The 13,666-nt window shown below is 44.3% G+C and overlaps 1 protein-coding gene across 6 annotated transcripts in view; it reads left to right on the top strand.

The window, feature by feature from the left end:
* The first annotated feature begins 702 nt into the window (after nucleotides 1-702).
* Nucleotides 703-13,666, top strand: part of LOC138795943 (ubiquitin carboxyl-terminal hydrolase 15) — a 74,563-nt gene continuing 61,599 nt past the window's right edge. For 3 of the 6 annotated variants that reach the window (XR_011363692.1, XM_069975725.1, XM_069975707.1), the window contains exons 1-3: nucleotides 703-802; nucleotides 9,904-10,031; nucleotides 11,844-11,986. Coding sequence is in view for 5 of the 6 variants with exons in the window: in XM_069975725.1 (XP_069831826.1) it covers nucleotides 714-802; nucleotides 9,904-10,031; nucleotides 11,844-11,986 (360 nt within the window). In the remaining variant the exon portion in view is untranslated. Of the gene's footprint in view, nucleotides 803-8,881; nucleotides 9,022-9,903; nucleotides 10,032-11,843; nucleotides 11,987-13,666 lie in introns of those variants that run through there. The other 3 variants (XM_069975743.1, XM_069975716.1, XM_069975733.1) reach the window with 2 other exon arrangements.

Genomic DNA, 13,666 nt, shown 5'->3' with positions numbered 1-13,666 from the left:
ACCGCAGCGAGTATGTAATTATACCGCCCTTAACCCCTTCTGCTCCCCTGCTGTAAGCTGCACGGGTCCGGCGTCCTGCTCTCCCGTCCGGCCAATTAGTGTGTTTCCCAGCCGCAGCCACTGATTGGCCGGACAGGAGAGCAGGACGCTGGACCCGTGCAGCAAGGACAGGTAATGTATGCTTACAGCGGGGGAGCAGAAGGGGTTAAGCGCGGTATAATTACATACTCGCTGCGGTCGTTTAGACCGCAGCAAGTATGTAGTGTATGGGAACTGCCAGGACCTGCCGGGCTTGCAGCGAGAATCTCGCTGCGAGCCCGTCCGTGTGAATATACCCTTAAGGGCTGTGCACCGGGCCCACCAATGTATTAAAACGGCCCTGGCTCTATACACTAGTCTATCTTTTTGATGGTATTCCATTTTCTACCCACAATGTACAGACATTCTCTAGGTCCAGTATATGGGAATATGGGCTGTCTCCCTGTATTACTATGGACTAGTAGCTGATGTGCTGTCTCACCCTTCTAGAGTGACTCCTGCACTGCAGTCCTAGCCGGGAGCTCCCTCCACCGTCTGGGCCTCTCATCCTACAACCATCCCTAGTGATTGGCTCCGGCGTCTCCCCGGCTCACACCGCCGTTCTCTGCGATTCCCCTACTTCCCAGCAGTGACGTCACTCCCAGGATGCAGCGCGCAGCTGTCAGTGCAGGAAGATGGCGGAGGGCGGAGTGGTTGATCTGGAGACTCAGAGATCCGAAGTGTCAGCGCTGCTAAAAACCCCTCTGCGGAGAGGCGACACCTGGTGAGCGGTGCGGGGGCGGCTGGGTACCCGGGCCGAGAGGCGGCCAGCCCCAACACGGAGGGGGACGCGCTGTCTGGCCGTACATATGGCAGGCGGGTCGTGAGTGACAGTGAAAACATCTGTATCATGCCAGGCAGAGTGCGCTGCTCCCGGGCACCGGGGTCACCGGGTCATTGTCACTCCTCCGCATCCAGTGCTACGGCTGGGGCAGACACTGCCGCTCCTCCCGTCATACACTGCACTGCAAGCGGCTGAGGGGCCTGCGGGGACTCCGCTCCTGTCACTTCACGCCTGCCGCTGCCAGCTACACCTGTCACATTCATGCGCCAGCTGTCCTACTCCTACACTGCTGTCACCGTATATACTACTGACACCGTGCTAGTGCTGTCACCGTATATACTAGTGCTGTCACCATATATACTGCTGTCACCGTGCTAGTGCTGTCACCGTATATACTAGTGCTGTCACCATATATACTGCTGTCACCGTGCTAGTGCTGTCACCATATATACTGCTGTCACCGTGCTAGTGCTGTCACCATATATACTGCTGTCACCGTGCTAGTGCTGTCACCGTATATACTACTGACACCGTGCTAGTGCTGTCACCGTATATACTACTGACACCGTGCTAGTGCTGTCACCGTATATACTACTGACACCGTGCTAGTGCTGTCACCGTATATACTACTGACACCGTGCTAGTGCTGTCACCGTATATACTACTGACACCGTGCTAGTGCTGTCACCGTATATACTACTGACACCGTGCTAGTGCTGTCACCGTATATACTACTGACACCGTGCTAGTGCTGTCACCGTATATACTACTGACACCGTGCTAGTGCTGTCACCGTATATACTACTGACACCGTGCTAGTGCTGTCACCGTATATACTACTGACACCGTGCTAGTGCTGTCACCGTATATACTACTGACACCGTGCTAGTGCTGTCACCGTATATACTACTGACACCGTGCTAGTGCTGTCACCGTATATACTACTGACACCGTGCTAGTGCTGTCACCGTATATACTACTGACACCGTGCTAGTGCTGTCACCGTATATACTACTGACACCGTGCTAGTGCTGTCACCGTATATACTACTGACACCGTGCTAGTGCTGTCACCGTATATACTACTGACACCGTGCTAGTGCTGTCACCGTATATACTAGTGCTGTCCCCATATATACTGCTGTCACTATACTAGTGCTGTCACCATATATACTGCTGTCACCGTGCTAGTGCTGTCACCATATATACTGCTGTCACCGTGCTAGTACTGTCACCATATATACTACTGACATCGTGCTAGTGCTGTCACCATATATACTGCTGTCACCGTGCTAGTGCTGTCACCATATATACTGCTGTCACCGTGCTAGTGCTGTCACCATATATACTGCTGTCACCGTGCTAGTGCTGTCACCATATATACTGCTGTCACCGTGCTAGTGCTGTCACCGTATATACTAGTGCTGTCACCATATATACTGCTGTCACTATACTAGTGCTGTCACTGTGCTAGTGCTGTCACCATATATACTGCTGTCACTATACTAGTGCTGTCACTGTGCTAGTGCTGTCACCATATATACTGCTGTCACCGTATATACTGCTGTCACCATATATAATGCTGTCACCGTGCTAGTGCTGTCACCATATATACTGCTGTCACCGTGCTAGTGCTGTCACCATATATACTGCTGTCACCGTGCTAGTGCTGTCACCATATATACTGCTGTCACCGTGCTAGTGCTGTCACCGTATATACTGCTGTCATCATATATACTAGTGCTGTCACCATATATACTGCTGTCACTATACTAGTGCTGTCACCATATATACTAGTGCTGTCACCATATATACTGCTGTCACCGTGTTAGTGCTGTCACCGTATATACTGCTGTCACCATATATACTAGTGCTGTCACCATATATACTGCTGTCACCGTGCTAGTGCTGTCACCGTATATACTAGTGCTGTCACCGTGCTAGTGCTGTCACCGTATATACTGCTGTCACCATATATACTAGTGCTGTTACCATATATACTGCTGTCACCGTGCTAGTGCTGTCACCGTATATACTGCTGTCACCATATATACTAGTGCTGTCACCATATATACTGCTGTCACCGTGCTAGTGCTGTCACCGTATATACTGCTGTCACCATATATACTAGTGCTGTCACCATATATACTGCTGTCACCGTGCTAGTGCTGTCACCATATATACTGCTGTCACCATATATACTAGTGCTGTCACTATATATACTGCTGCTGTCACCGTATATACTAGTGCTGTCACCATATATACTATTGCTGTCACTATATATACTGCTGCTGTCACTTTACTAGTGCTGTCACCATATATACTGCTGCTGCTGTCACTGTACTAGTGCTGTCACTGTATATACTGCTGCTGTCACTGTACTAGTGCTGTCACTGTACTAGTGCTGTCACCATATATACTGCTGTCACCGTGCTAGTGCGGTCACCATATATACTGCTGTCACCGTGCTAGTGCTGTCACCATATATACTGCTGTCACCGTGCTAGTGCTGTCACCGTATATACTGCTGTCACCATATATACTAGTGCTGTCACCATATATACTGCTGTCACTATACTAGTGCTGTCACCGTATATACTGCTGTCACCATATATACTAGTGCTGTCACCATATATACTGCTGTCACCGTGCTAGTGCTGTCACCGTATATACTGCTGTCACCATATATACTAGTGCTGTCACCATATATACTGCTGTCACCGTGCTAGTGCTGTCACCGTATATACTGCTGTCACCATATATACTAGTGCTGTCACCATATATACTGCTGTCACCGTGCTAGTGCTGTCACCATATATACTGCTGTCACCATATATACTAGTGCTGTCACTATATATACTGCTGCTGTCACCGTATATACTAGTGCTGTCACCATATATACTATTGCTGTCACTATATATACTGCTGCTGTCACTATACTAGTGCTGTCACCATATATACTGCTGCTGCTGTCACTGTATATACTGCTGCTGTCACTGTACTAGTGCTGTCACCATATATACTGCTGCTGTAACTATACTAGTGCTGTCACCATATATACTGCTGCTGCTGTCACTATACTAGTGCTGTCACCATATATGCTGCTGCTGTCACTATACTAGTGCTGTCACTGTGTATACTGCTGCTGTCACTGTACTAGTGCTGTCACTGTGTATACTGCTGCTGTCACTGTACTAGTGCTGTCACCGTGTATACTGCTGCTGTCACTGTACTAGTGCTGTCACCGTATATACTGCTGCTGTCACTGTACTAGTGCTGTCACCATATATACTGCTGTCACTATACTAGTGCTGTCACCATATATACTGCGGCTGCTGTCACTATACTAGTGCTGTCACCGTGTATACTGCTGCTGTCACTATACTAGTGCTGTCACCATATATACTGCTGCTGTCACCATATATACTGCTGCTGTTGTCACTATACTAGTGCTGTCACCATATATACTGCTGCTGTCACTATACTAGTGCTGTCATTACATATACTGCTGCTGTCACCATATATACTGCTGCTTTCACTATACTAGTGCTGTCACCATATATACTGCTGCTGCTGTCACTATACTAGTGCTGTCACCATATATGCTGCTGCTGCTGTCACTGTACTAGTGCTGTCACCGTATATACTGCTGCTGTCACTGTACTAGTGCTGTCACCGTATATACTGCTGCTGTCACTATACTAGTGCTGTCACCGTATATACTGCTGTCACTATACTAGTGCTGTCACCATATATACTGCTGCTGTCACTGTACTAGTGCTGTCGCCATATATACTGCTGTCACTATACTAGAGCTGTCACCATATATACTGCTGCTGCTGTCACTATACTAGTGCTGTCACCGTGTATACTGCTGCTGTCACTATACTAGTGCTGTCACCATATATACTGCTGCTGTCACTATACTAGTGCTGTCACCATATATACTGCTGCTGCTGTCACTATACTAGTGCTGTCACCATATATACTGCTGCTGTCACTATACTAGTACTGTCACCATATATACTGCTGCTGCTGTCACTATACTAGTGCTGTCACCGTGTATACTGCTGCTGTCACTATACTAGTGCTGTCACCATATATGCTGCTGCTGCTGTCACTATACTAGTGCTGTCACCGTGTATACTGCTGCTGTCACTATACTAGTGCTGTCACCGTATATACTGCTGCTGTCACTATACTACTGCTGTCACCTTATATACTGCTGCTGCTGTCACTGTACTACTGTTGTCACTGTATATACTGCTGCTGTCACTGTATTAGTGCTGTCACCGTATATACTGCTGCTGTCACTGTACTAGTACTGTCACCATATATACTGCTGCTGCTGTCACTATACTAGTGCTGTCAACATATATACTGCTGCTGTCACAGTACTAGTGCTAACACCATATATACTGCTGCTGCTGTCACTATACTAGTGCTGTCAACATATATACTGCTGCTGTCACAGTACTAGTGCTGTCACCATATATACTGCTGTCACTATATATACTGCTGCTGTCACTATACTAGTGCTGTCACTACATATACTGCTGCTGTCACTATATATACTGCTGCTCTCACAGTGCTAGTGCTGTCACCATATATACTGCTGCTGTTACAGTACTAGTGCTGTCACCATATATGCTGCTGTCACTATATATACTGCTGCTGTCACTATACTAGTGCTGTTACCATATATACTGCTGTCACTATATTAGTGCTGTCGCTGTCACTGTACTAGTGCTGTCGCCATATATACTGCTGTCACAGTGCTAGTGCTGTCGCCATATATACTGCTGTCACTATACTAGTGCTGTCACCATATATGCTGCTGTCACTATATATACTGCTGCTGTCACTATACTAGTGCTGTTACCATATATACTGCTGTCACTATATTAGTGCTGTTGCCATATATACTGCTGCCGCTGTCACTGTACTAGTGCTGTCGCCATATATACTGCTGTCACTGTACTAGTGCTGTCGCCATATATACTGCTGTCACTATACTAGTGCTGTCACCGTATATACTGCTGTTGTCACTGTACTAGTGCTGTCACCATATATGCTGCTGCTGTTGTCACTGTACTAGTGCTGTCACCGTATATACTGCTGCTGTCACTGTACTAGTGCTGTCACCATATATACTGCTGCTGTCACTGTACTAGTGCTGTCACCATATATACTGCTGCTTCTGTCACTATACTAGAGCTGTCACCATATATACTGCTGCTGTCACAGTGCTAGTGCTGTCACCATATATACTGCTGTCACTATACTAGTGCTGTCACTACTAGTGCTGTCACCATATATACTCCTGTCACTATACTAGTGCTGTCACCATATATACTCCTGTCACTATACTAGTGCTGTCACCATAAATACTGCTGCTGTCACCTCGCTAGTGCTGTCACCATATATACTGCTGCTGTCACTATACTAGTGCTGTCACCATATATACTGCTGCTGTCACCATACAGTATATACTACTGCTGTCTCCATATATACTGCTGCTGTCGCCCGCCATCAACATATATACTGCTGCTGTCACCATATATACTGCTGCTGTCACCATATATACTACTGCTGTTACCATGTATACTGCTTCTGTCACCCCGCCATTACCACATATACTACTGCTGTCACCATATATACTGCTGCTGTCACCATATACACTACTGCTGTCACCCCGCCATCAGCACATATACTACTGCTGTCACCCCACCATCACCATATATACTACTGCTGTCACTATATATACTACTGCTGTCACCCCGCCATCACCATATATACTACTACTGTCACCCCGCCATCACCATATATACTACTGCTGTCACCCCGCCATCACCATATATACTACTGCTGTCACCCCGCCATCACCATATATACTACTGCTGTCCCCCCACCATCATCATATATACTACTGCTGTCACCATATATACTACTGCTGTCCCCCCACCATCATCATATATACTACTGCTGTCACTCCACTGTACTCCACCATCCGGGTAATTTTCGATGCCCCCTTAGCAGTGTTATAGCAGACCTGTCAGCAGCTTTTTGTAAAAATAAATATATAAATCAATAAATAACAGGGCAGTGTACTATATAGCTTCTTATGGTCCTGCTGCTGCTGTCACTATACTAGTGCTGTCACCGTGTATACAGGGCTGTAGCATGCTATTGCCCTCGTCCTGCTGTTGGGTATGTTCAGCATAGTAACAAGTCACCACAGTCATTTACAGAAGAGATAAGGCTTATCGGTCCAGCCCTTCAGAATAGTAGTTACCATATATAACCAGCGACTGACAAACCTGGCTTTATCTTCTCCTAGCAAGTCTGTAATGTAAATCAGAAGATCCTAAAGGCCAAGGTTTAGGGGATGTTCACCCAGCTTTTTATTTCATTGCAAATGTGACTTGTGATATTGTATAACAAGGCAACTAATGATGGTGGTTATCAGTACTTTGTATCTTTTTTTCCTCCTGGGTTAGAAACCTTTCCAAGTTGCTGTGTGTTTAAACTGCTATTACTACAGCTGTCGGCTAGGCTGTCATTATTCACAATCCTTCAGTAGTAAGCATGACATATGCTAATGTTTTAAGAAGAAAAGTAGATGGTATTGAACATTTATAGTTATGGACAGGAGATGTTTTTAGTTATATTAATCATTTAGTAGCTTAGTTGTTTAGGTGTTCTTGGTGAAAATAAAATGTTAATGTTTTCTAATTCCAAAGAGTTAATACAACTTCTGTATATGGCGGGTAATATATATCTGGTCATATTCAAACTGCCTTATTTTCTTTTTCGCTACATGTCAAATTATATTACAGGATCCTTTTAACTTTATTGAATAAAGGTTCGTCAATTTTTACTTAAAGTGTCCCTGTCGTTATAACTTTCAAAATTTAAATGAACAGTAGATGTGATATAAAGCAAGTTGCCAATTTACATTCATTATTATTTTTTTTATCATGCTTTAAAACAAAGCAGAACTTACCTGTATCCAAGTCCAGTCTCCTAATGGCAGCTTTTTAGTCTTGTGCTGGTTAAAAAAAAAAACAGACTAAGGCTGCGTTCACGCGTATCAGATCCGCAGCTAGTTTCTCGCTACAAATTTGCAGTAAGACCCGTTGTGGATCCCTGCCCTGTACACTCTATGGGCAGACAAACTCACAGCAGTATGGACATCCCGCTGCGAGTTTGTCTACAGCCTGCCCTGTAAACCCCCCACCGCCGAAGCCTATACTTCACCTGGTCCCTGCTCCGGCTTGCTTCGGAGGTTCCTGGCACGTCCCCCTTGGCTAATCAGTGCGCTGCCCCGCCACAGCACACTGATTGGCTGAGCTCGACATGAAGACACCGGGAGCCCCGAAGCAAGCCGCAGCGGGGACCAGGTGAAGTATAGGCTCCGGCGGCGAGGGCGGGCTGTGGACAAACTCGCAGCGGGATGTCCATCCTGCTGCAAGTTTGTCTGCTCATAGGGTGTACAGGGCAGGGATCCACAGCGGGTCTCGCTGCGGATTCGCAGCAAGAAACCAGCTGCGGCTCCGTTACATGTGAACGCAGCCTAAACACATGAAGTCCCGGCCAGTACAGAGAGTCACGGCTCAATGTGTCTCTCTGTGAGCCTTAATGACATGGAAAACACTGGACTTCCTGTATTTAGACTCTGAGAAAGAAAAAGTCAGAAAACAAGTAGTGCCGTGTTTCCCAAAAAAACAATGAATGTAAATTCTGAAATTCTTAAATTTTGAAAGTTGTAACAACAGGTACACTTCAAAGAGGTTGCGTCATAAAGTAAAAGGTGTATAGTGATGCATTAAATGAAACCTATTTAAAAAGTACAAGCATTTCTTGTAATTTATTATTTGAGAGGTATGGACTCACTATTCCCCATGTGCCTGCTTTGTTTGATAACCTGTTGCCCTTGGTTACAGCCCGCCTTTGGGCATCCACAAGGTTGGGACCCTCGTGCTCAGTTCAATTCCAGGCACCAGAGCTGTACCATGAGGACTGGCAGTTGGTTTTCACTTCACATACAAGCAAGGGGGATTGTGGGAAAGTGTCTGCACTGTTGCATGGCAACCACAGCAGGGTCACAGGTCAGAGAGGAAACCAGGAAGTAAATAGATTCATCCACAGTACAGGGATGTAAGTTACATTACTGAAAAGAGCACATTTGTTCTCCCTATATGTATATGATACACTTCTGGTTTTACCTTCTTTGCTTCATGACACAACCCTATTAGTATGAGTGGAGTATCTGCTTGTGCAGGGTTCTTTCTCTCTTGGTAATGCTATGTGTGTATAGTTCTCTACAATTTGCTATAGGAAGTATGGGGACCTATTGACTTTGATTTCTAGTTCATTTCTTGAAATATTTTTATGATCCAGATCACCAAATGTTTTACTTTATTCAAGCTGCCGAAAAAATGTTCATTATCCTTCAGTATATGACATCATTTTCTTTTGTCCCTTAGCATTATTGCCCTTCATAACCAGTTTTATACTGTTATTGTGGACAGTATAGTACCCATTGATTTCTATTGATCCTTTTACACGTTTGTAGTTTCTACAGACCCATAAAAGGGCCATGATTCTAGCCCCAAAAGGTACTGGCAAGCCATTATACAGGCCCTATGTGCGGCACTATTTTGGCTGTTATATCATGTATAATCGCGGTAAGTAAAATATAGGAGTTCATCAGTGAAGTAATGCCAGATCTTTCCCACTCTGATGTCTTTGTGCTTTAATTTTGTCTTCTTTTGTTACTTTAGACATCAAGTTTTAGTAGTTACTTAGATTTAGTATTTATCATTACCACCTCTGCACTCTTCATGCCTTACATAGAGTTTTATCAGGCCAGAATAAGGCCTTAGTTGTCATACATTGGTTTGTGTTACTATAATATATCTGCTCTAACAGATTGCATTGTGTGTTCTGTTCTCTGCTTTCCATAGCCCAGCTGATTTTTTGACTTGTACATCCACATATGTTATTACAATCAGCTTTTTTTTTATTTTTTTATTCTAGGTACTTGATTGATAGTCGCTGGTTCAAGCAGTGGAAGAAATATGTTGGCTTTGACAGCTGGGACAAGTACCAGATGGGAGATCAGAATGTGTATCCAGGTCCCATTGATAATTCTGGACTCCTTAAAGGTCATTCCCTTATATTTTTAATTGTGTAAGAAAATGTTTTTCCCATATATACGTATATAAATATAATATGTTCTCTGATGAGCCATAGCATTACAACCACTGACATGTAATGTGGATAACATTGATTATCTTGTGAAATGGCACATGTCAAGGAATGGGATATATTAAGCACCAAGTAAACAGCCAGTTCTTGACTATCACCAGAAGTCAGGAATCATGAGGGTCTACTCTCAAGAAAAAGATATGGCCTTAAATTTGGATATCAAAGTGACTGCCAGTTGTGAGCTGACTATAGCCTAAGCCCTATGGCTATTTATCATTCTTATCGCTTACAGCTTGGCAAGGAAAAAAGCTGTTATATATGACTATAGGTTAACTACAGTAGCAACAAGGAGTCTAAGGTAGTCTCGGACACACCTACAGCCTTATCATTGGTTGAGGTTGCCCCCATCCCCCAATTCCCGATACCTCTACCTCCTCAAATTATTTCCTGTATTAAGTCTACACTACTAAGCCACCAGTTAATACTCGATTATCAGGTAATTTTCAACAGTGTTTGAACAGTATTCCACTGACAGTCCTCATAAGTGTGACCATTAGGCCCCGTGCACACAGAGCAAGAGTGGCGGAATACCGCCAGCCTCAGTGTCATAATGACACTCTATGGGAGGCTCATGCGGCTCCTCTCTCCGCGCTGAAGAATGAACATGTTTATTCTTCAGCGCTGAGAGATGCGGCGCACAAGCCTCACATAGAGTGTCATTATGACACTGAGGCTGGCGGCATTCCGCTGCTCTTGCTCTGTGTGCACGGGGCGCACTCTCCATTGTGTGAACTGACATGTCTGTGCGGCCGCTTTTCAGTTTTTCGTGCAGCCGGTTGGAATCCAGGCCGGAGCGTATACTGTGTTTATGCGCTCCAGCCGGGATTTCACGTATGTTTTGCATAAATCATGGCCATTGTTGCAAATTGCAACAACAGCTGGGATTTAGGCAAAACATACGTTGTGTGAACAAGGCCTATTACTGTATTGGGATGTAACATACATGACTTTGTCAAGGTGATGGTCCTACAGAGTATTACTGTACTGGGATGTAATACACAGGACTTTGTCAGGGTAATTGTCATACAGTATATTACTGTACTGGGATGTAACAAACATGACTTTGTCAGGGTGATGGTCATAGAGTATATTACTGTACTGGGATGTAACATATGACTTTGTCAGGGTAATTGTCATACAGTATATTACTGTACTGGGATGTAATACACAGGACTTTGTCAGGGTATTTGTCATGCAGTATATTACTGTACTGGGATGTAACAAACATGACTTTGTCAGGGTGATGGTCATAGAGTATATTACTGTACTGGGATGTAATACACATGACTTTGTCAGGGTAATTGTCATACAGTATATTACTGTACTGGGATGTAACACACATGACTTTGTCAGGGTAATTGTCATACAGTATATTACTGTACTGGGATGTAATACACATGACTTTGTCAGGGTAATTGTCATACGGTATATTACTGTACTGGGATGTAACACACATGACTTTGTCAAGGTGATGGTCATACAGTAAATTACTGTACTGTGATATAACACACAGGACTTTGTCAGGGTGATGGTCATACAGTAAATTACTGTACTGGGATGTCACATACATGACTTTGTAACTTCGTCAGGGTGATTGTCATATATTATACTGTATTACTGCACTGGGATGACACATATATATTGTTATCAGAATGCTTGTAATACTATATTTCTTACTGGTTTAGTTTCTCATGTTTAAATACTGACAGTCTCTTTCACAGATACTGATACACAGTCTCTCAAGGAGCATCTTATTGATGAACTTGATTACATTCTGTTGCCTACTGAAGGCTGGAACAAGCTTGTTAGCTGGTACACAGTTATGGAGAATCAGGAACCCATAGCTCGCAAGGTACTGTAATTCACTCATGCTCATATTTTATATGATATCAAGTTGCAGTTATAAAATTCATTTAGAAACCGATATACTGTACTGCGCCTAGTGAGGGGCCTGAGACTAGAGACCCTTTTTCATTGGGGTGATCATTGCCCTGTGTAAAAAGCCAGCAATCAATCGGCAGGCGAGCAAGCATTTGTTCATCAGCTGATTGCATCTTTTGTGCAGCCCCGAAAATCATTTGTTGGCAGCTTACAATGAAGTGGGGCACGTGCTGCCGGCAGTGAGAGAAGTGAACAGCAGCATGAACAATCAGCAGTTCTCACCCTATAAGTGAGTTGTCAAAGGCTTCTTTTACCAGCAGCAATTGACTTTTATATAGTCGATGAGTGTTCATACACTTATTATTATGACATATCCTACTGTACTAGTTTTGTAATAATGTAAGACAAGTGACTGGATACCAAGGCAGTTGTGCAGCTTACCCACCCTCCTCTTTTGAGGCTCAAGCAGAAAACATTGCAGGAAGCATCTTGAATTGTCCAAAATTCACATCATGCAAATTGGCTTTTACTACCCCCTGCATTGCATCTGGATTTCTCAATTTACCTAGGCCTTAAAGCGACTCTGTACCCACAATTTGACCCTCCTAACCGCTTGTACCTTCGGATAGCTGCTTTTAATCAAAGAACTGTCCTGGGGTCCGTTCGGCAGGTGATGCAGTTATTGTCCTAAAAAACAACTTGCAGCCCTGTGTCAAATTGGTGTGGCCTAGAGTATCCATTCCCTAGGCTTGCACCGCCTCATCGTCCCTCCTCCCCACCCTCTTCACCATTAGGAACCCCCCAGGCAGGTTTTTTTCTGTTGATCACTTGTCAGAACACTGAACAGATGCCTTAACAATCCAGCACATGTGCAGTGTTCAGACAGGTGATGAATGGGAAAAATCCTGCCTGGGGCATTCCTAATGGTGAAGAGAGCGGGGAGGAGGGACGGAGGGGCAAAGCAAGTCTACGGCACAGACAATCTAGGCCACGCCAATTTGACACAGGGCTGCAAGTTTAAAAGTTGTTTTTTAGGACAATAACTGCAGCACCTGTCGAGCGGACCCCAGGACAGATCTTGGATTAAAAGCAGCTATCTGAAGGTACAAGCGTTTTGTGGGGGACAGATTGTGGACACCGAGTCGCTTTAAATAGTTAATAAAGGGAATGGCATGGAGTCTCTAATGCAAAGCTGTTTTTTAATTTCTTTCTCATTAGTTAAAGACCTATCCAGCTTTTAGCTAAACAACTTATCCTTCCTTGAGGTTTTTTCCTTTAACCTCTTTGGGACCTTTTTTTTTTTCCTCCTCACATTCTGAAGTGAAATTGAAAAAAGCTAGTGCTGGTAAACCGCGTAAAAACAAGCCCCCACTTGGGGAGGGGAGATTATATTTACACTGTTTTCCAGCACTTACCCAAGTGCAAGTGCTTTAAAGAGTAACTGTCATTTCAGGGTAATTTTTTTGAAAATATTAAATATCAATAGTAAAAGCGATTTTAAGAAACTCTGTAATAGGTTTTATAAACCAAAAGCGTTTCCTTCTGGACTGAAAAAACAATCTCCCAGCCTCCCCCCTCACTTCAGAAGCAGCAGGATTTCTGTGTCCATTATGTGTCTATGGAGAGGGGAGGGGCTGTTAGGAGTGACTGA

Source organism: Dendropsophus ebraccatus, chromosome 1, assembly GCF_027789765.1.
Source record: "Dendropsophus ebraccatus isolate aDenEbr1 chromosome 1, aDenEbr1.pat, whole genome shotgun sequence".
NCBI lineage: Eukaryota > Metazoa > Chordata > Amphibia > Anura > Hylidae > Dendropsophus > Dendropsophus ebraccatus.
This window is presented reverse-complemented; position numbering and strand designations above follow the sequence as displayed.